The sequence below is a fragment of the Garra rufa genome, chromosome 17, assembly GCF_049309525.1.
Source record: "Garra rufa chromosome 17, GarRuf1.0, whole genome shotgun sequence".
Classification (NCBI taxonomy): Eukaryota; Metazoa; Chordata; class Actinopteri; order Cypriniformes; family Cyprinidae; genus Garra; species Garra rufa.
The window spans coordinates 45,674,103-45,696,255 of record NC_133377.1 but is presented as its reverse complement, the minus strand read 5'-3'; the positions used below and the strand labels follow the sequence as shown (position 1 = coordinate 45,696,255).

At 32.3% G+C, this 22,153-nt stretch overlaps 1 protein-coding gene across 1 annotated transcript in view; it reads right to left on the bottom strand.

Annotated features, from left to right (window-relative positions):
• LOC141289450 (A-kinase anchor protein 9-like) overlaps positions 1 to 22,153 on the bottom strand; it is a 65,324-nt gene that overhangs the window by 25,499 nt on the left and 17,672 nt on the right. Inside the window, exons 2-3 of the mRNA XM_073821544.1 lie at positions 12,955 to 13,173; positions 3,125 to 3,169 (exon numbers count right to left, since the gene is read on the bottom strand). Coding sequence (XP_073677645.1) covers positions 3,125 to 3,169; positions 12,955 to 13,173 — 264 coding nt within the window. The remainder of the gene's footprint in view (positions 1 to 3,124; positions 3,170 to 12,954; positions 13,174 to 22,153) is intronic.

Genomic DNA, 22,153 nt, shown 5'->3' with positions numbered 1-22,153 from the left:
GACTGGAGGAGAAATGGTGCTTAATAAAATAAATTAAAATAAATTAAAATAAATATTTAGCATTGATAACTAGAGGGAAAACATGCCTAATGGAAATAAATAAATATTTTGTATTGACACCTTAAGGAGAAAATGTGCCTATTGTAAATAAATATATAAATTGTTTTAGTTTGGACGTTTGGAGGAGAAAACATGCTTAATGAAAATCAAACAGTCAATCAATATTTTGCATTAATAACTAGGGAAAAAATGTGCCAAAGAGAAATAAATAAATACATAAATAAACAAATAAATACATAAATAAATATATATTTTGCCTTGATAACTAGGGGAAAATGTGCCAAAGGGAAATAAATAAATGTTTTAAATAAAAAAAAATTAAAAAAACAGGGGTTTTTTTATGACTGGAGGAGAAATTGTGCTTAATTTAAAAAATAGATAAATAAATAAATTTTTTGTATTGATAACTAGGGAAAAAAATGTGCCAAAGAGAAATAAATAAATACATAAATAAACAAATAACTACATAAATAAATATATATTTTGCATTGATAACTAGGGGAAAATGTGCCTAAGGGAAATAAATAAATGTTTTAAATTAAAATAAATAAAAAAAACAGGGTTTTTTATGACTGGAGGAGAAATCGTGCTTAATTTAAAAAAATAGATAAATAAATAAATATTTTGTATTGATAACTAGGGAAAAAAATGTGCCAAAGAGAAATAAATAAATACATAAATAAACAAATAACTACATAAATAAATATATATTTTGCATTGATAACTAGGGGAAAATGTGCCTAAGGGAAATAAATAAATACATAAATAAACAAATAACTACATAAATAAATATATATTTTGCATTGATAACTAGGGGAAAATGTGCCTAAGGGAAATAAATAAATACATAAATAAACAAATAAATACATAAATAAATATATATTTTGCATTGATAACTAGGGGAAAATGTGCCAAACAGAAATAAATAAATACATAAATAAACAAATAAATACATAAATAAATATATATTTTGCATTGATAACTAGGGGAAAATGTGCCTAAGGGAAATAAATAAATGTTTTAAATTAAAATAAATAAAAAAAACAGGGTTTTTTATGACTGGAGGAGAAATCGTGCTTAATTTAAAAATTAGATAAATAAATAAATATTTTGTATTGATAACTAGGGAAAAAATGTGCCAAAGAGAAATAAATAAATACATAAATAAACAAATAAATACATAAATAAATATATATTTTGCATTGATAACTAGGGGAAAATGTGCCTAAGGGAAATAAATAAATGTTTTAAATTAAAATAAAAAAAAAAAACAGGGTTTTTTATGACTGGAGGAGAAATCGTGCTTAATTTAAAAAATAGATAAATAAATAAATATTTTGTATTGATAACTAGGGAAAAAAATGTGCCAAAGAGAAATAAATAAATACATAAATAAACAAATAAATACATAAATAAATATATATTTTGCATTGATAACTAGGGGGAAATGTGCCAAAGGGAAATAAATAAATGTTTTAAATAAAAATAAATAAAAAAACAGGGGGTTTTTTTATGACTGGAGGAGAAATTGTGCTTAATTTCAAAAAATAGATAAATAAATAAATATTTTGTATTGATAACTAGGGAAAAAAAATGTGCCAAAGAGAAATAAATAAATACATAAATAAACAAATAAATACATAAATAAATATATATTTTGCCTTGATAACTAGGGGAAAATGTGCCTAAGGGAAATAAATAAATGTTTTAAAATAAAATAAATAAAAAAACAGGGTTTTTTATGACTGGTGGAGAAATCGTGCTTAATTTAAAAAATAGATAAATAAATAAATATTTTGTATTGATAACTAGGGAAAAAAATGTGCCAAAGAGAAATAAATAAATACATAAATAAACAAATAAATACATAAATAAATATATATTTTGCATTGATAACTAGGGGAAAATGTGCCTAAGGGAAATAAATAAATGTTTTAAAATAAAATAAATAAAAAAACAGGGTTTTTTATGACTGGTGGAGAAATCGTGCTTAATTTAAAAAATAGATAAATAAATAAATATTTTGTATTGATAACTAGGGAAAAAAATGTGCCAAAGAGAAATAAATAAATACATAAATAAACAAATAAATACATAAATAAATATATATTTTGCCTTGATAACTAGGGGGAAATGTGCCTAAGGGAAATAAATAAATGTTTTAAATTAAAATAAATAAAAAAAACAGGGTTTTTTATGACTGGAGGAGAAATCGTGCTTAATTTAAAAAATAGATAGATAGATAAATATATATTTTGTATTGATAACTAGGGAAAAAAATCTGCCAAAGAGAAATAAATAAATACATAAATAAACAAATAAATACATAAATAAATATATATTTTGCATTGATAACTAGGGGAAAATGTGCCTAAGGGAAATAAATAAATACATAAATAAACAAATAAATACATAAATAAATATATATTTTGTATTGATAACTAGGGAAAAAAATGTGCCAAAGAGAAATAAATAAATACATAAATAAACAAATAAATACATAAATAAATATATATTTTGCATTGATAACTAGGGGAAAATGTGCCTAAGGGAAATAAATAAATGTTTTAAATTAAAATAAATAAAAAAAACAGGGTTTTTTATGACTGGAGGAGAAATTGTGCTTAATTTAAAAAATAGATAGATAAATAAATATTTTGTATTGATAACTAGGGAAAAAAATGTGCCAAAGAGAAATAAATAAATACATAAATAAACAAATAAATACATAAATAAATATATATTTTGCATTGATAACTAGGGGAAAATGTGCCTAAGGGAAATAAATAAATGTTTTAAAATAAAATAAATAAAAAAAACAGGGTTTTTTATAACTGGTGGAGAAATCGTGCTTAATTTAAAAAATAGATAAATAAATAAATATTTTGTATTGATAACTAGGGGGAAACGTGCCTAATGGAAATAAAAAAAATATATTTTGCCTGATAATTAAAGAAGAAAATGTGCTTAATGTAAATAAATAGTTATTGCTTTGATGATTGGAGAAGAAAACATGCTTAAACAAATAAATAAATAAATAGCGTCAACGTCTAATAGATCTTACCTCAGATGAACAGTCTTCAGCCGTGGTTGAGACTTCACTCTCGGGCTGAAAAACAAAAAAAAAGAAAACATAATGAGGTCACATGTGAAATTAACATCTACATTGTTCCACTTAGGGAGCCTTCGGTGTTAGTGGGTCACTAATCAAGATCCACACACTTTATAAAAAGAAGCATCCGGGAATAAAGGCTGAGGATGGCTGTATCTGAGCGTGAGACAAAGGACAGAGAATGAGTGCGATCCCCATCGTCTCCACATCTCCAGACACTTGAGCTACGAAAGCCTGACGGGACGCTGCTCTCATTTCCTTCAGCCGCGGCTCTATTGTGCGGATCACGGCTAATTACACCCATGCATGAACGTCTGACCTATATCCACAGCAGTCCAGAGATGCAAAACACAATACAATAGCTAGAACTATGGCTGTGATTGACTAGTATTGGAAACATTAATTAGATTCACTACTGTAACAGTCATTTTTCATCTCTATAAAATATAATAATTTAAATAGCATATTACATAATGAATGTCACAAATGCGACACTATGCAAACTAAACTAATATTAGAATAATGTCACAATGCAATTAATTCTAATACACAAACATAATGTAAATACATAGTTTTGCATTGATTATTTGAAGAGAAAATGTGCTCATTAATAGTAAAAAATAAATAAAGCTAGATCAGTTTAAACTGTTATATTGATAATAGGATATAAAAAGTGAATAGATTTTGGTATAACTGGAGAAGGAAGTGTGGTTAATAGCATTAATTGATAATCAGAGGTAAAATGGGTTTAACTCAATTTATTATAGCTATTATAGCAATTTATTAAAAATGAATAAATAATGCAAATGAACAGCGTTTGTATTGATAACTAAAGGTAAATGTGCTTAAATAAATACATAGGTTTTCTACCGATAATTGGAGGAGAAATATTGCTTAATGAAAATGGATAAATAAATAAAATAAATAAAGTCTTTTTTATAATTAGAAGGAAATATGATTTAGAAATAATAAATAAACAAATAGGTTTTCTACTGATAATTGGAGGAGAAAATTGCTTAATGAAAATGGATAAATAAATACAATAAATAAAGTATTTTTTATAATTAGAAGGAAAATGTGATTTAGAAATAATAAGTAAATAAACAAATAGGTTTTCTACTGATAATTGGAGGAGAAATATTGCTTAATGAAAATAGTTAAATAAATAAAATAAATAAAGTGTTTTTTACAATTAGAAGGAAAATATGATTTAGAAATAATAAATAAACAAACAAACAAATAAATAGGTTTTCTACTGATAATTGGAGGAGAAAATTTGCTTAATGAAAATAGATAAATAAATAAAATAAATAAATAGTCTTTTTTATAATTAGAAGGAAAAGATGATTTAGAAATAAATAAACAAATAGGTTTTCTACTGATAATTGTAGAAAATTTGCTCAATGAAAATAAATAAATAAATATTTTTATAATTAGAAGGAAAATGTGATTTAGAAATATTAAATAAATAATAAACAAACAAATAGGTTTTCTACTGATAATTGGAGGAGAAAATTTGCTTAATGAAAATGAATAAATACAATAAAGTCTTTTTTATAATTAGAAGGAAAATGTGATTTAGAAATAATAAATAAACAAATAAATAAAATAAATCAATAAATAGGTTTTCTACTGATAGTTGGTGGAGAATGAATTTGTGTAATGAAAATAGATAAATAAATAAAATAAATAAATAGTCTTTTTATAATTAGAAGAAAAATGTTATTTAGAAATAATAAATAAATAAATAAACAAACAAATAAATAAGTTTTCTACTGATAATTGAAGTAGAAAATTTGGTTAATGAAAATAGATAAGCAAATAAAATAAATAATAGTCTTTTATAATTAGAAGGAAAAAGTGATTTAGAAATAATAAACAAATAAATAAATAAATAAATAAATAGGTTTTCTACTGATAATTGGAGAAAGTTTGCTTATAAAAATAAATAAATAAAATAAACAAATAGTCTTTTTTATAATTAGAAAGAAATTGTGATTTAGAAAAAATACACAAATATGTTTTCTACTGATAATTGGAGGAGAAAATGTGCTTAATGGATAGATAAATAAATAAATGTTTTTGTTTTATAATTGGAGGGAAAATGTGATTTAAACAAATAAATAGATTTCTACTGATAATTGGAGGATAAAATGTAAATAGTGAAAATAAATAAATAATAAATAGTTTTTGTTTATTATAATTGCAGGGAAAATGTGATTAAAAATAAAAATAAATAAATAAATAAATAAATAAATAGGCTTTTTACTGACAACTGGAGAAAATATAAAATGAATGAAAATAAATATGAGATTGAGGTAAATGTGATTAAAATTTTAAAATAAATACATACATAAAATAATGAAAATAAATACATTATTACAGTTTTTGCGTTGATAATTTGAAAAAAGTGCTTAATGAAAATAAATAAATAAACAGTTTTGTACTGACTGAATAAAGTAAAATAAATACAGTTTTTGTACAATTGGATGAGAAGTGCGTTTATAACAACGAATATTTGTGTATTAACAACAATACAAGCAATATAGTAAATGAGATTCAAAATGTAGTTAACACTTATTACTGTACTAGTTAAAAGCTTGTAGTTAATTTAGTATCTCAGTAATATGACTTCAGCGTCGCCAAACCCATCAGACATGCTGATCTCTCTTTAACACCAGTGTGGTGTGCTTTACTGTGGTACCAATCACAAGCGCAACACTCAGAAGCGGTGTTTCCACGGCAACAGCTGCAGGAGGAAGTTACAGGAGCACTCGAAAGTTTGAGGTAGTGATTTAAATGCAAACGTGCGTCAGATACACACCGCATAAGAGCCGTCCAGAGGAGTCTCTGCATGCTTAAGGACCATTATTTTATTCAAACAAAGAGATGGAGCATGACCTCACAGACGGAGCTGAAACGCCGCTAACGTCCTGGAGAAACCTCTGTTTGTAAAGCACACGGATGTACGAGAGACCAATGAATAGAGCGAGATCACGTCAGCGCTGCTAATCTGCTGCAAGGACAGCCGAAACACACACACACACACACACACACACACACACACACACACACACACACACACACACACTTACACACACACAGCTTAACCAGTTCAAACGCAGTTGTCTGTTGCCTGGGCAACCACTAATTTCACACTCATCTACAACTGCAAACACACCACAAACCTGAGAGTCATAAAAACATCCGCACATCACAGAAAAAATATCAAGATAAATATTCTATCATCTGTTTAAATATACATACAGTACATATGTCTATATATAGAGAGCCTTTAAAGTTGAAGTCCACCTCCAGAACAGAAATGTACTCAACCCTTGTCATCCAAGATGTTTGTGACTTTGTTTCTTCTGTTGATAAGAAATTATGTTTTTTTTGAGGAATAAAATTCAGGAATTATCTCCATATAATGGATATCAATGGTGCCCCAAAGTTTGAACGTCAAAAACACAGTTTATACTGATAACTGGAGAAAAAAAATGTGCTTCATGGATATATGAACAAATAAATAAAAATGTAAATAAATTGTTTTTGTTTTATAATTATAGGGAAAATTTGATTTAATAAACCAACAAATAAATAGGTTTTGTACTGATGATTGGAGGAGAAAATGTGCTTAAAGTAAATAAATAAATAGCTTTTATAATTTGGGGGAAAATGTGCTTTAAAAAAATAAATGTTTTGCTTTTATAATTGGAGAGAAACATTTTTAAAAATAAATAAATAAATAAATAAAGGAGAAAATTTAATTAATGAAAATCAATCAATCAATAAATCAATAAATAAATAGTTTTTGTTTTGTGAAATAGTTTTGTAAAACTAACTAAATAAATATGTTTTCAACTGATAACTGGAGGAGAAAATATAATTAAAGAAAAAAAAAAAATAAATAAATAAGGCTCTAAACGATTAAAAAAATAGATTTGCTTTTATAACTGGAGGTAAAATGTGCTTAAATAAATAAATACATAACTAAATAACTAAATAAATAGGTTTTCCACTGTTAACTTAGAAAATTTGCTTAATGAAAATAAATTAATAAATAACTAAATTCTGTTTTATAATTAGACTAATCAAAAATTAAGTTTTTATATATTTATGGTAGGAAATTTACAAAATATCCTCATGTAACATGATCTTTACTTAATATCCTAATGATTTTTGGCATTAAAGAAAAAGTGATCACTTTGACCCATTCGATGTATTTTTTTGGCGTTTGCTACAAATACGTGTTATTTTGTTCAAATTCTGTGAATCGGTTTACCATTAATTTTCTTGAATTTTAATAGTTTCATTAAATGTTAAATATCAAAAGCATGTCTAATTAATTGATAAAGATTCATTTGATTTTATTAAGAAGTAATTTATTATATTATTTATTATTTATGTCTTGTGTATTTACAAATTTCTTGTAAATAAATGCTGGTATAAATATTCCTTAAATATGGCTAAAGTAATTAGATTTGTTTGGATTTTTGTAAATACTTATTTTATATGATCTATGTGAATCAAATTTTCACTTAACAATAACGTATAAATAACTAAAAATAAAACAAAAAAATAATTAAAAAAAATGCACAAAATAAATTATAAAAAAAATAAAAAATTACAACTTTAAAATTAATATTCAAAAAACTATATCAATATCTCACTAACACTAAACTATCACCGTCACTCAGTGAATCACTGAACTGCAAGTCTTTATTTATCTATCTTGTTTTCTATCACTATATTCAATAATGCATAGCCTCTGTTTGTTTGGAGTCTTTATTCCTGTGATTCCCTTCAGAGCTGCAGAAATGACACACTTCACCTTTAAACATTAGTTATAGCAGTTCATGCACAACAACAGCCTGCAGAAACATCTACATAACCAGCCCACGACTGAAGCATTCAGACAGAAACAACAGCAGTGTTTGCTCACCGACTGTTGTTACAAGCACCTTTATAATGCCATTAAATCTGCAGCTCATGTAAACAGAACACTTGTGATTACATTAATGTCATTATACTCATAATTACAGTAACCATAATCATAACATCTACATCTAGATTATGAGTTTTATAGATGGTCAGAAACACTAGAAAAGAGACTTTTTAGGCGCGTTTTTGCAGGGTTCGTACAGATACTGTAAAACGAAATTCCAGGACTTTCAAGGACTTTTCAAGCTCTACTTTTTGAATTTTAAGGACTTTAATCAGAGATCTCTCTTATGTCTTCTATTTCAAATAAAAAAAAGATATATATATATATATATATAAATATACTAATAGAAAATGGCAATATAAATAGAAATTTCAACTTTAGTCTCGCAGTGTTCCGGCTTTAGTCTCGCAGTGTTCCGGCTTTAGTCTCGCAGTGTTCCGGCTTTAGTCTCGCAGTGTTCCGGCTTTAGTCTCGCAGTGTTCCGGCTTTAGTCTCGCAGTGTTCCGGCTTTAGTCTCGCAGTGTTTCGGCTTTAGTCTCGCAGTGTTTCGGCTTTAGTCTCGCAGTGTTTCGGCTTTAGTCTAGCAGTGTTTCGGCTTTAGTCTCGCAGTGTTCCGGCTTTAGTCTCGCAGTGTTCCGGCTTTAGTCTCGCAGTGTTCCGGCTTTAGTCTCGCAGTGTTCCGGCTTTAGTCTCGCAGTGTTCCGGCTTTAGTCTCGCAGTGTTCCGGCTTTAGTCTCGCAGTGTTCCGGCTTTAGTCTCGCAGTGTTCCGGCTTTAGTCTCGCAGTGTTCCGGCTTTAGTCTCGCAGTGTTCCGGCTTTAGTCTCGCAGTGTTCCGGCTTTAGTCTCGCAGTGTTCCGGCTGTAGTCTCGCAGTGTTCCGGCTTTAGTCTCGCAGTGTTCCGGCTGTAGTCTCGCAGTGTTCCGGCTTTAGTCTCGCAGTGTTCCGGCTTTAGTCTCGCAGTGTTCCGGCTTTAGTCTCGCAGTGTTCCGGCTTTAGTCTCGCAGTGTTCCGGCTTTAGTCTCGCAGTGTTCCTGCTTTAGTCTCGCAGTGTTCCGGCTTTAGTCTCGCAGTGTTCCGGCTTTAGTCTCGCAGTGTTCCGGCTGTAGTCTCGCAGTGTTCCGGCTTTAGTCTCGCAGTGTTCCGGCTTTAGTCTCGCAGTGTTCCGGCTGTAGTCTCGCAGTGTTCCGGCTGTAGTCTCGCAGTGTTCCGGCTTTAGTCTAGCAGTGTTCCGGCTTTAGTCTCGCAGTGTTCCGGCTTTAGTCTCGCAGTGTTCCGGCTTTAGTCTCGCAGTGTTCCGGCTGTAGTCTCGCAGTGTTCCGGCTGTAGTCTCGCAGTGTTCCGGCTGTAGTCTCGCAGTGTTCCGGCTTTAGTCTCGCAGTGTTTCGGCTGTAGTCTCGCAGTGTTCCGGCTTTAGTCTAGCAGTGTTTCGGCTTTAGTCTCGCAGTGTTTCGGCTTTAGTCTCGCAGTGTTCCGGCTTTAGTCTCGCAGTGTTCCGGCTGTAGTCTCGCAGTGTTCCGGCTTTAGTCTCGCAGTGTTTCGGCTTTAGTCTCGCAGTGTTCCGGCTTTAGTCTCGCAGTGTTCCGGCTTTAGTCTCGCAGTGTTCCGGCTGTAGTCTCGCAGTGTTCCGGCTTTAGTCTCGCAGTGTTCCGGCTGTAGTCTCGCAGTGTTCCGGCTGTAGTCTCGCAGTGTTCCGGCTGTAGTCTCGCAGTGTTCCGGCTTTAGTCTCGCAGTGTTCCGGCTTTAGTCTCGCAGTGTTCCGGCTTTAGTCTCGCAGTGTTCCGGCTTTAGTCTCGCAGTGTTCCGGCTGTAGTCTCGCAGTGTTCCGGCTTTAGTCTCGCAGTGTTCCGGCTTTAGTCTCGCAGTGTTCCGGCTGTAGTCTCGCAGTGTTCCGGCTTTAGTCTCGCAGTGTTCCGGCTTTAGTCTCGCAGTGTTCCGGCTTTAGTCTCGCAGTGTTCCGGCTTTAGTCTCGCAGTGTTCCGGCTGTAGTCTCGCAGTGTTCCGGCTGTAGTCTCGCAGTGTTCCGGCTTTAGTCTAGCAGTGTTCCGGCTTTAGTCTCGCAGTGTTCCGGCTTTAGTCTCGCAGTGTTCCGGCTTTAGTCTCGCAGTGTTCCGGCTGTAGTCTCGCAGTGTTCCGGCTTTAGTCTCGCAGTGTTCCGGCTTTAGTCTCGCAGTGTTCCGGCTGTAGTCTCGCAGTGTTCCGGCTTTAGTCTCGCAGTGTTCCGGCTTTAGTCTCGCAGTGTTCCGGCTTTAGTCTCGCAGTGTTCCGGCTTTAGTCTCGCAGTGTTCCGGCTGTAGTCTCGCAGTGTTCCGGCTGTAGTCTCGCAGTGTTCCGGCTGTAGTCTCGCAGTGTTCCGGCTTTAGTCTCGCAGTGTTTCGGCTGTAGTCTCGCAGTGTTCCGGCTTTAGTCTAGCAGTGTTTCGGCTTTAGTCTCGCAGTGTTCCGGCTTTAGTCTCGCAGTGTTCCGGCTTTAGTCTCGCAGTGTTCCGGCTGTAGTCTCGCAGTGTTCCGGCTTTAGTCTCGCAGTGTTCCGGCTTTAGTCTCGCAGTGTTTCGGCTTTAGTCTAGCAGTGTTCCGGCTTTAGTCTCGCAGTGTTTCGGCTTTAGTCTAGCAGTGTTTCGGCTTTAGTCTCGCAGTGTTCCGGCTTTAGTCTCGCAGTGTTCCGGCTTTAGTCTCGCAGTGTTCCGGCTTTAGTCTCGCAGTGTTCCGGCTTTAGTCTCGCAGTGTTCCGGCTTTAGTCTCGCAGTGTTCCGGCTTTAGTCTCGCAGTGTTTCGGCTTTAGTCTCGCAGTGTTCCGGCTTTAGTCTCGCAGTGTTCCGGCTTTAGTCTCGCAGTGTTCCGGCTTTAGTCTCGCAGTGTTCCGGCTGTAGTCTCGCAGTGTTCCGGCTTTAGTCTAGCAGTGTTTCGGCTTTAGTCTCGCAGTGTTCCGGCTTTAGTCTCGCAGTGTTCCGGCTTTAGTCTCGCAGTGTTCCGGCTTTAGTCTCGCAGTGTTCCGGCTGTAGTCTCGCAGTGTTCCGGCTGTAGTCTCGCAGTGTTCCGGCTGTAGTCTCGCAGTGTTCCGGCTTTAGTCTCGCAGTGTTTCGGCTGTAGTCTCGCAGTGTTCCGGCTTTAGTCTAGCAGTGTTTCGGCTTTAGTCTCGCAGTGTTTCGGCTTTAGTCTCGCAGTGTTCCGGCTTTAGTCTCGCAGTGTTCCGGCTGTAGTCTCGCAGTGTTCCGGCTTTAGTCTCGCAGTGTTTCGGCTTTAGTCTCGCAGTGTTCCGGCTTTAGTCTCGCAGTGTTCCGGCTTTAGTCTCGCAGTGTTCCGGCTGTAGTCTCGCAGTGTTCCGGCTGTAGTCTCGCAGTGTTCCGGCTGTAGTCTCGCAGTGTTCCGGCTTTAGTCTCGCAGTGTTTCGGCTGTAGTCTCGCAGTGTTCCGGCTTTAGTCTAGCAGTGTTTCGGCTTTAGTCTCGCAGTGTTCCGGCTTTAGTCTCGCAGTGTTCCGGCTTTAGTCTCGCAGTGTTCCGGCTTTAGTCTCGCAGTGTTCCGGCTGTAGTCTCGCAGTGTTCCGGCTGTAGTCTCGCAGTGTTCCGGCTTTAGTCTCGCAGTGTTCCGGCTTTAGTCTCGCAGTGTTCCGGCTTTAGTCTCGCAGTGTTCCGGCTTTAGTCTCGCAGTGTTCCGGCTTTAGTCTCGCAGTGTTCCGGCTGTAGTCTCGCAGTGTTCCGGCTTTAGTCTCGCAGTGTTTCGGCTTTAGTCTCGCAGTGTTCCGGCTGTAGTCTCGCAGTGTTCCGGCTTTAGTCTCGCAGTGTTTCGGCTTTAGTCTCGCAGTGTTTCGGCTTTAGTCTCGCAGTGTTCCGGCTTTAGTCTCGCAGTGTTCCGGCTTTAGTCTCGCAGTGTTCCGGCTTTAGTCTCGCAGTGTTCCGGCTTTAGTCTCGCAGTGTTCCGGCTTTAGTCTCGCAGTGTTCCGGCTTTAGTCTCGCAGTGTTTCGGCTTTAGTCTCGCAGTGTTCCGGCTTTAGTCTCGCAGTGTTCCGGCTTTAGTCTCGCAGTGTTCCGGCTTTAGTCTCGCAGTGTTCCGGCTTTAGTCTCGCAGTGTTCCGGCTTTAGTCTCGCAGTGTTCCGGCTTTAGTCTCGCAGTGTTCCGGCTTTTTTCGTATATTTCGTCTATATTCTCGTGGTACTTCGACTATATTCTCAGAATCTTCGTTTTTTTTTTATGTGGCACTAAAACGCCTTCGTAATTAAGTGTCTTCTGTGTAATATATACTTCTGTATAAGTGTACCCATTAAGCCCACCAAAATCTGTGTTTTCAAAGATATTAACATGGTGTATAAGAAAAATGTATTGTTAAAATGCAAGATTTGTCTCTCATTTAAAAATTTATTTATTCCCCCATTTTGGGGGGAATAAAATGTTGTATAAAATCAAGCAAATTATATATGAACAAATCCCTCTGTAAAAGCCTTTGGAATATAGACAGGAATAAAAATGTAAAGTTTGGTGTGTGTAAGTGCTACTGAAGTGGAGATTTATGGCTCAGTGTAGGAGAAAAAACTCATGGCCTTTAAAAATGTAAATTGTAATTGAAATCTATTGACACAAATAGGTAAAGTGCTATAAAAGAAACACTTAACAGTGTTTTTTGGATTTTTTCTTTCCACTAGTCTGAAAAAACACTTTATGAAAAAGCAAAAAGCCCAAAATCTCAAACTTGACAGGTGCATGAAAAAACAGCGTTTTTGCCTGCAGTGTCTCCCCTTAAAGGGTACATGGGCTTAATAGGTACACATACCCCAACTATAAAACACAATAACTCCACCGGAGCAGACAGTGACTTGATGAGTGATCATGAACTCTGCTTACCTCTATGGTGTAGGTCTGGTCATGTGAGACTGTTTCTCCGCTCCGAAGGGTCTTTGAGAGGGAAAACACGGTGGTCTGATCTCCTCTCTGCTCCTCGCCCTCATTTCTCCCCTGCTCCTCTCGCATATGCTCCTCCGCGTCCGCCTCCGGCTTCTTTTTCTTCTTCTTTTGCTTCTTCTGGCCATCGGATTGAGCTTTCCTCTGCCGGTACTCGGCCAGCTGGAAGAGACGGGACACAAACATAAGCTTATAAGCGACAAAAATCACACATGGGAAAACTGCAGTCTGTGAATGTAAAAAATTAGACCGTAAAAACCCACGGTAAAGCGGCACAGCTTGGTGAAGTTGAGCCGAATCATGTCTGATTGTTGATCAACACTGTCACCTTCCTTTGCTCTGCCACCGCAAATCCTTCAACTTTGCTTTAAGTGGATTAGCAGCACAGACGTCCATTAAGACTGACATCTGGTTCATCAATATGTAAGCGCATACGCTGACGGCTATCTGTTTAGCACTCATTTGAAGCATAAATCATCTTCTGGAAGGAATACGAGTTCTAGAGCTCTTGAGAATGCAAACATGAACAACTTGATCAAATGAAGCGTTTGCCTGAGTTGGAACAGGATTTACTGCCAGACACTGAAGTGTGTTAAAACCAGAGCAGCTCTGGATTACACTTACTGACCTAAATTCAGAAACTCAGTGTGAAGATCCTGTGGAGTTCAAAACTACTTACTTTCTTAGCCCTCGTGCGGTGTTCAGGTCGTTTTGACCCACAGAGGGTTTTCTTTTCTTAAAATGCTAGTTGATGTTATTGCATTAGACTAAAACTTGTTGACTTTGCTCACATGGGCTATAGCTATGATGGTGTTTTAGTGCCTTGTTAAAAAATAAAATAAAATAAGACTGTGAGAATACAGTCTGAATATTTGAGAATAAAGTCTAAATGTTTTGAGAATAAAGTCGAAATGTTTTGAGAATAAAGTCGAAATGCTTCGAGAATAAAGTCGAAATGTTTTGAGAATAAAGTTGAAATGTTTTGAGAATAAAATTGAAATGTTTTGAGAATAAAGTCGAAATGTTTTGAGAATAAAGTCGAAATGTTTTGAGAATAAAGTTGAAATGTTTTGAGAATAAAATTGAAATGTTTTGAGAATAAAGTCGAAATGTTTTGAGAATAAAGTCGAAATGTTTTGAGAATAAAGTCGAAATGTTTTGAGAATAAAGTCGAAATGTTTTGAGAATAAAGTCGAAATGTTTTGAGAATAAAGTCGAAATGTTTTGAGAATAAAGTCGAAATGTTTTGAGAATAAAGTCGAAATGTTTTGAGAATAAAGTCGAAATGTTTTGAGAATAAAGTCGAAATGTTTTGAGAATAAAGTCGAAATGTTTTGAGAATAAAGTCGAAATGTTTTGAGAATAAAGTCGAAATGTTTTGAGAATAAAGTCGAAATGTTTTGAGAATAAAGTTGAAATGTTTTGAGAATAAAGTTGAAATGTTTTGAGAATAAAGTTGAAATGTTTTGAGAATAAAGTTGAAATGCTTCGAGAATAAAATTGAAATGTTTTGAGAATAAAATTGAAATGTTTTGAGAATAAAGTTGAAATGTTTTGAGAATAAAGTCGAAATGTTTTGAGAATAAAATTGAAATGTTTTGAGAATAAAGTCGAAATGCTTCGAGAATAAAATTGAAATGTTTTGAGAATAAAGTTGAAATGTTTTGAGAATAAAGTTGAAATGCTTCGAGAATAAAATTGAAATGTTTTGAGAATAAAATTGAAATGTTTTGAGAATAAAGTCGAAATGTTTTGAGAATAAAATTGAAATGTTTTGAGAATAAAGTCGAAATGCTTCGAGAATAAAATTGAAATGTTTTGAGAATAAAGTCGAAATGTTTTGAGAATAAAGTTGAAATGTTTTGAGAATAAAGTTGAAATGTTTTGAGAATAAAGTCGAAATGTTTTGAGAATAAAGTTGAAATGTTTTGAGAATAAAGTTGAAATGTTTTGAGAATAAAGTTGAAATGCTTCGAGAATAAAATTGAAATGTTTTGAGAATAAAATTGAAATGTTTTGAGAATAAAGTCGAAATGTTTTGAGAATAAAATTGAAATGTTTTGAGAATAAAGTCGAAATGCTTCGAGAATAAAATTGAAATGTTTTGAGAATAAAGTCGAAATGTTTTGAGAATAAAGTCGAAATGTTTTGAGAATAAAGTCGAAATGTTTTGAGAATAAAGTCGAAATGTTTTGAGAATAAAGTCGAAATGTTTTGAGAATAAAGTCGAAATGCTTCGAGAATAAAGTCGAAATGTTTTGAGAATAAAGTCGAAATGTTTTGAGAATAAAGTCGAAATGCTTCGAGAATAAAATTGAAATGTTTTGAGAATAAAGTCGAAATGTTTTGAGAATAAAATTGAAATGTTTTGAGAATAAAGTCGAAATGTTTTGAGAATAAAATTGAAATGTTTTGAGAATAAAGTCGAAATGCTTCGAGAATAAAGTCGAAATGTTTTGAGAATAAAGTCGAAATGCTTCGAGAATAAAATTGAAATGTTTTGAGAATAAAGTCGAAATGCTTCGAGAATAAAATTGAAATGTTTTGAGAATAAAGTTGAAATGCTTCGAGAATAAAATTGAAATGTTTTGAGAATAAAGTCGAAATGCTTCGAGAATAAAATTGAAATGTTTTGAGAATAAAGTCGAAATGTTTTGAGAATAAAATTGAAATGTTTTGAGAATAAAGTCGAAATGCTTCGAGAATAAAATTGAAATGTTTTGAGAATAAAGTCGAAATGTTTTGAGAATAAAATTGAAATGTTTTGAGAATAAAGTCGAAATGCTTCGAGAATAAAATTGAAATGTTTTGAGAATAAAGTCGAAATGCTTCGAGAATAAAATTGAAATGTTTTGAGAATAAAGTCGAAATGCTTCGAGAATAAAATTGAAATGTTTTGAGAATAAAGTTGAAATGTTTTGAGAATAAAGTCGAAATGCTTCGAGAATAAAATTGAAATGTTTTGAGAATAAAGTTGAAATGTTTTGAGAATAAAGTCGAAATGCTTCGAGAATAAAATTGAAATGTTTTGAGAATAAAGTCGAAATGCTTCGAGAATAAAATTGAAATGTTTTGAGAATAAAGTTGAAATGTTTTGAGAATAAAGTTGAAATGCTTCGAGAATAAAATTGAAATGTTTTGAGAATAAAGTCGAAATGCTTCGAGAATAAAGTCGAAATGTTTTGAGAATAAAGTCGAAATGCTTCGAGAATAAAATTGAAATGTTTTGAGAATAAAGTCGAAATGCTTCGAGAATAAAATTGAAATGTTTTGAGAATAAAGTCGAAATGCTTCGAGAATAAAATTGAAATGTTTTGAGAATAAAGTCGAAATGTTTTGAGAATAAAATTGAAATGTTTTGAGAATAAAGTTGAAATGCTTCGAGAATAAAATTGAAATGTTTTGAGAATAAAGTCGAAATGCTTCGAGAATAAAATTGAAATGTTTTGAGAATAAAGTCGAAATGCTTCGAGAATAAAATTGAAATGTTTTGAGAATAAAGTCGAAATGCTTCGAGAATAAAATTGAAATGTTTTGAGAATAAAGTTGAAATGTTTTGAGAATAAAATTGAAATGTTTCAAAAAATATGTTAACATTTTTTCAGAATAAAGTCGAAATATTACGCGGATAAAGTCAAAATATTTAAAGAATAAAGTCAAAATACTATGAAAATAAAAATGTCAAAATAAATCGAGAATAAAGCTGAGACGTAATATTTTAACTTTTTTTTTTTTTTTTTTTTTTTTACATGGCACTAAAACAGTCCTAAATAACAACTTACAATTTTTTTTATTTTTTTTTTTTCTGGTCAGAAATGGTAGGTCTACTAAAAAAATGTTATGATATATTATCACCAAATCCTAGATTTAATCTTTTTGTCTTTTTCATTCAATTACCACAGGTTTTGCATTTCTGTATAACTTTCCTAGAAATACAGCACATTACAAAAGTGAAATGAGGTGCATGTGACACGTCTAAACAGAACAACTGACAGAATAACAGCGTCACAAAACCAGCAGCTGGGAGAGAAAGAAATGACCACCTGTCTGCACACACACACACACACACACACACACACACACACACACACACACACACACACACACACACACACACACACACACACACACACACACACACACACACACACACACACACACACACACACACACACACACACAGCTGTTGAGCAGTAACACCCCACTATTTTCATCAGAGACTGCAAACACATGAGTTTATATGGCATTAGTTTCACAAAGATCTTCAGCTTTCTATGCAGGGATTTAACAATAAATTTTGCAAAAACATGCATAATCAAATAATTATATGCATCATAGAATGTTGCAATAAATAAATAAAAATGCATAAAAAAGGCAAGGGAAAATATGAAAACGCAGGTGAAATACCACACGAATAGGCCTTAGAATTGAAAACACTACCAGTCAAAAGTTTTTGAACAGTAAGATTTTTAAATGTTTTTTAAAGAAGTCTCTTCTGCTCACCAAGCCTGCATTTATTTGTACAGCAAAAACAGTACAATTTTGAAATATTTTTACTATTTAAAATAACTGTTTTATATTTGATTATATTTTAAAATGTAATTTATTTCTGTGATCAAAGCTGAATTTTCAACATCATTACTGCAGTCTTCAGTGTCACATGATCCTTCAGAAAGATCCAAAGATCAGCATTTACATTAAATAAAAAGCTTTTGTAACATTATACACTATATAACATTTAAAAGCTTGAAGTCAGTATAATTTTTATTTCTTTGTTGGGAAAGAAATTACAGATATTAATACTTTTATTTAGCAAGGATGCTTTAAATTGATTAAAAGTGATGATAAAGACATTTATAATGTTACAAAAGATTTCTATTTCATATTAATTTACTTTCTATTCATCAAAGAAACCTGAAAAAATTCTACTCAGCTGTTTTCAACATAATAAATGTTTTTTGAGCAGCAAATCAGCATATTAGAATGATTTCTAAAGGATCATGTGACACTGAAGACTGCAGTAATGATGCTGAAAATTCAGCTTTGAAATCACAGGAATAAATTATATTTTAAAATATATTAAAATAGAAAACAGTTATTTTAAATAGTAAAAATATTTTACAATTTTACTGCTTTTGCTGCACTTTGGATCAAATAAATGCAGGCTTAATGAGCAGAAGAGAATTCTTAAAAAAAAAAAAATTTACAAAAAAAAAAAATTTTACAAAAAAAACTGTAATAAATATGAAATTTAATCATTTCAATATATTAATTTAATTTAATTTAGTCTGTTAAATCCCTCCACCGAATGAAGAAAATAAAAATCTGAACTTGCATGAACTCACTTTCTATACATTATTATAGTTAAATAAGAAACGTTTTCTCCTCTGCAACACCTGAACATTTCAGTCTATATCTGGGTGACATTTCACCCAGAAAGTCCCTCTGAAACGCTCAAGAACACAAGTGAGAAACACATTTCCCAGAAAACCTCTTAACGCCGGAGCCCAAATACAGATGATTTGAAAAACTCTTTTTGCTGTTACCATGGCGACGGAGCAGGAATCGCGCATGCGGCTTTTACATTATTTATGTAAACAAGCAAAAAGAGCGTTGGCACTAATGTACGTCCATTACGCTGAATGAACACTAATGAGTAGAGAGGTGAGAACGTGAGCTCGACGCTGGAGCCGGGTCACGGCCGTCCTGTGGGATCAGATGTTTGCGAGTGTCTAGGATACTGCACAGACTCCTGGGAAAGATCCACCTCAGAAGCAAAACAACTTCACAAAGAGCAGCGGCTGTAAAAACATCCACTGAAGGAGAATAACAACCAGAGTCTGACACATGCAAATAAAACACATGCAATACAGACGTTCAAAGAGAGACCAAACTTCTTACAGCAACTATAATGATCCGATTATATAATGATCTACAAATAATAATAAATAAATAAATAAACAAATAAAACAAGATAATTGCAACATTTTATCTCACAATTTCTCACAAATGCAAGTTGAAATCTCACAATTCTGACTTTATTTCTAAGATTTATAAATATAAATCTCACAAATTCATGAGTATATCACAAATGTAACTTTTCTCGCAATTTCTAGTTTAAATTTCACAATTCTGACTCTTATCTCAGATTTGCTAGTTTAAATCTCGGTATTTTATCTTTTCAACTCATTTTAAGTTTATATTTTGCAATTCTGACTTTATTTCTCAGATTTGTAAGTTTAAATCTCCAAATTCTGACTTTTTTCTCGCAATTGCAAGTTTAAAATCACTCAGTTCCGACTGTGTTGCAAAGATTGATAAGTACCTCACAAATGTAGCTTTTCTCGCAATTTCTAGTTTAAATCTTGCAATTTTGACTTTTTTTTCAGATTTGCTAGTTTTAATCTTGCAATTCTGACTGTATTTCTAAGATTTATAAATTATGATCTTGCAAATTTTACTTTTTTTTAATCAAACTTTTTAGTTTAAATCTCACAATTCTGACTCTTATCTCAGATTTGCTAGTTTAAATCTTGCAATTCTGACTTTTTTCCTAAGATTTATAAATATAAATCTCACAATTTTGACTTTTTTCTTTCAATTGCAAGTTTAAAAATCGCAATTCTGACTATTTCTAAGAAATAAAACACATGCAACACAGACGTTTACACTGAGACCAAACTTCTTACGGCAACTATAATGATCCGATTATATAGTGATCTATATTATAGATATAGAAGCCCGTTTCCACCAGTGAATAAACAAATAAAACAAGATAACTGCAACATTTTATCTCACAATTTCTCACAAATGCAAGTTTAAATCTCACAATTCTGACTTTATTTCTAAGATTCATAAATATAAATCTCACAAATTCATAAGTATAATCACAAATGTAACTTTTCTCGCAATTTCTAGTTAAAATTTCACAATTCTGACACTTATCTCAGATTTGCTAGTTTAAATCTTGCAATTCTGACTTTACTTCTAAGATTTATAAATATAAATCTAACAGTTTTGACTTTTTTCTTTCAATTGCAAGTTTAAATCTAACTTTAAATAAAACACATGCAACACAGACGTTTACACTGAGACCAAACTTCTTACGGCAACTATAATGATCCGTGTTACAGATATGGAAGCCCATTTCCACCAATGAATAAACAAATAAAACGTTTTATCTCACAATTCTGACCTTTTTCTCACAAATGCAAGTTTAAATCTCGCAATTACGTTTTTTTTTTCTCTCAAATGCACATTTAAAATCGCACAATTTTGACTGTATTTCTAAGATTTAGAAGTATGCTCTCGCAAATCTAAATTATTACTCACAATTTCTAGTTTAAAAATCACACAATTGTAACTTTTTTCTCGCAATTTCTAGTTTAAATCTCGCAATTTTAACTTTTTAACTCATTTTAAGTTTATATTTTGCAATTCTGACTTTATTTCTCGGATTTGCATGTTTAAAATCACTCAGTTCTGACTGTGTTGCAAAGATTCATAAGTATCTCACAAATGTAACTTTTTTCTTGCAATTTCTAGTTTAAATCTTGCAATTCTGACTGTATTTCTAAGATTTATAAATTATGATCTTGCAAATTTTACTTTTTTCTCAGAATTTTTAGTTTAAATCTCACAATTCTGACTCTTATCTCAGATTTGCTAGTTTAAATCTTGCAATTTTGACTTTTTTCCTAAGATTTATAAATTTAAATCTCACAATTTTGACTTTTTTCTTTCAATTGCAAGTTTAAAAATCGCAATTCTGACTATTTCTAAGAAATAAAACACATGCAACACAGACGTTCACTGAGACCAAACTTCTTACGGCAACTATAATGATCCGATTATATAGTGATCTATATTATAGATATAGAAGCCCGTTTCCACCAGTGAATAAACAAATAAAACAAGATAACTGCAACATTTTATCTCACAATTTCTCACAAATGCCAAGTTGAAATCTCACAATTCTGACTTTATTTCTAAGATTTATAAATATAAATCTCACAAATTCATGAGTATATCACAAATGTAACTTTTCTCGCAATTTCTAGTTTAAATTTCACAATTCTGACACTTATCTCAGATTTGCTAGTTTAAATCTTGCAATTCTGACTTTACTTCTAAGATTTATAAATATAAATCTAACAGTTTTGACTTTTTTCTTTCAATTGCAAGTTTAAATCTAACTTTAAATAAAACACATGCAACACAGACGTTTACACTGAGACCAAACTTCTTACGGCAACTATAATGATCCGTATTACAGATATGGAAGCCCATTTCCACCAATGAATAAACAAATAAAACGTTTTATCTCACAATTCTGACCTTTTTCTCGCAAATGCAAGTTTAAATCTCGCAATTACGTTTTTTTTTCTCTCAAATGCACATTTAAAATCGCACGATTTTGACTGTATTTCTAAGATTTAGAAGTATGCTCTCGCAAATCTAAATTATTACTCACAATTTCTAGTTTAAAAATCACACAATTGTAACTTTTTTCTCGCAATTTCTAGTTTAAATCTTGCAATTTTATCTTTTTAACTCATTTTAAGTTTAAATCTCCGAATTCTGACTTTTTGTCTCGCAATTGCAAGTTTAAAATCACTCAGTTCCGACTGTGTTGCAAAGATTCATAAGTATCTCACAAATGTAACTTTTTTCTTGCAATTCTGACTGTATTTCTAAGATTTATAAATTATGATCTTGCAAATTTTACTTTTTTTCTCAAAATTTTTAGTTTAAATCTCACAATTCTGACATATTTTCTAAGATTTATAAATATAAATCTCACAATTTTGACTTTTTTCTTTCAATTGCAAGTTTAAAAATCGCAATTCTGACTATTTCTAAGAAATAAAACACATGCAACACAGACGTTTACACTGAGACCAAACTTCTTACGGCAACTATAATGATCCGTGTTATAGATATGGAAGCACATTTCCACCAATGAATAAACAAATAAAACAACGTTTTATCTCCCAATTCTGACCTTTTCTCACTATTGCAAGCATATATCTGACTTTATTTCCTAGATTTGTAAGTTTAATACTCCCAATTTAGACTTTTTTCTTGTAATTGCGAGTTTAAAACTTTTTTTAAGTTTTAAAGTTAAGTTTTTGACTGTATT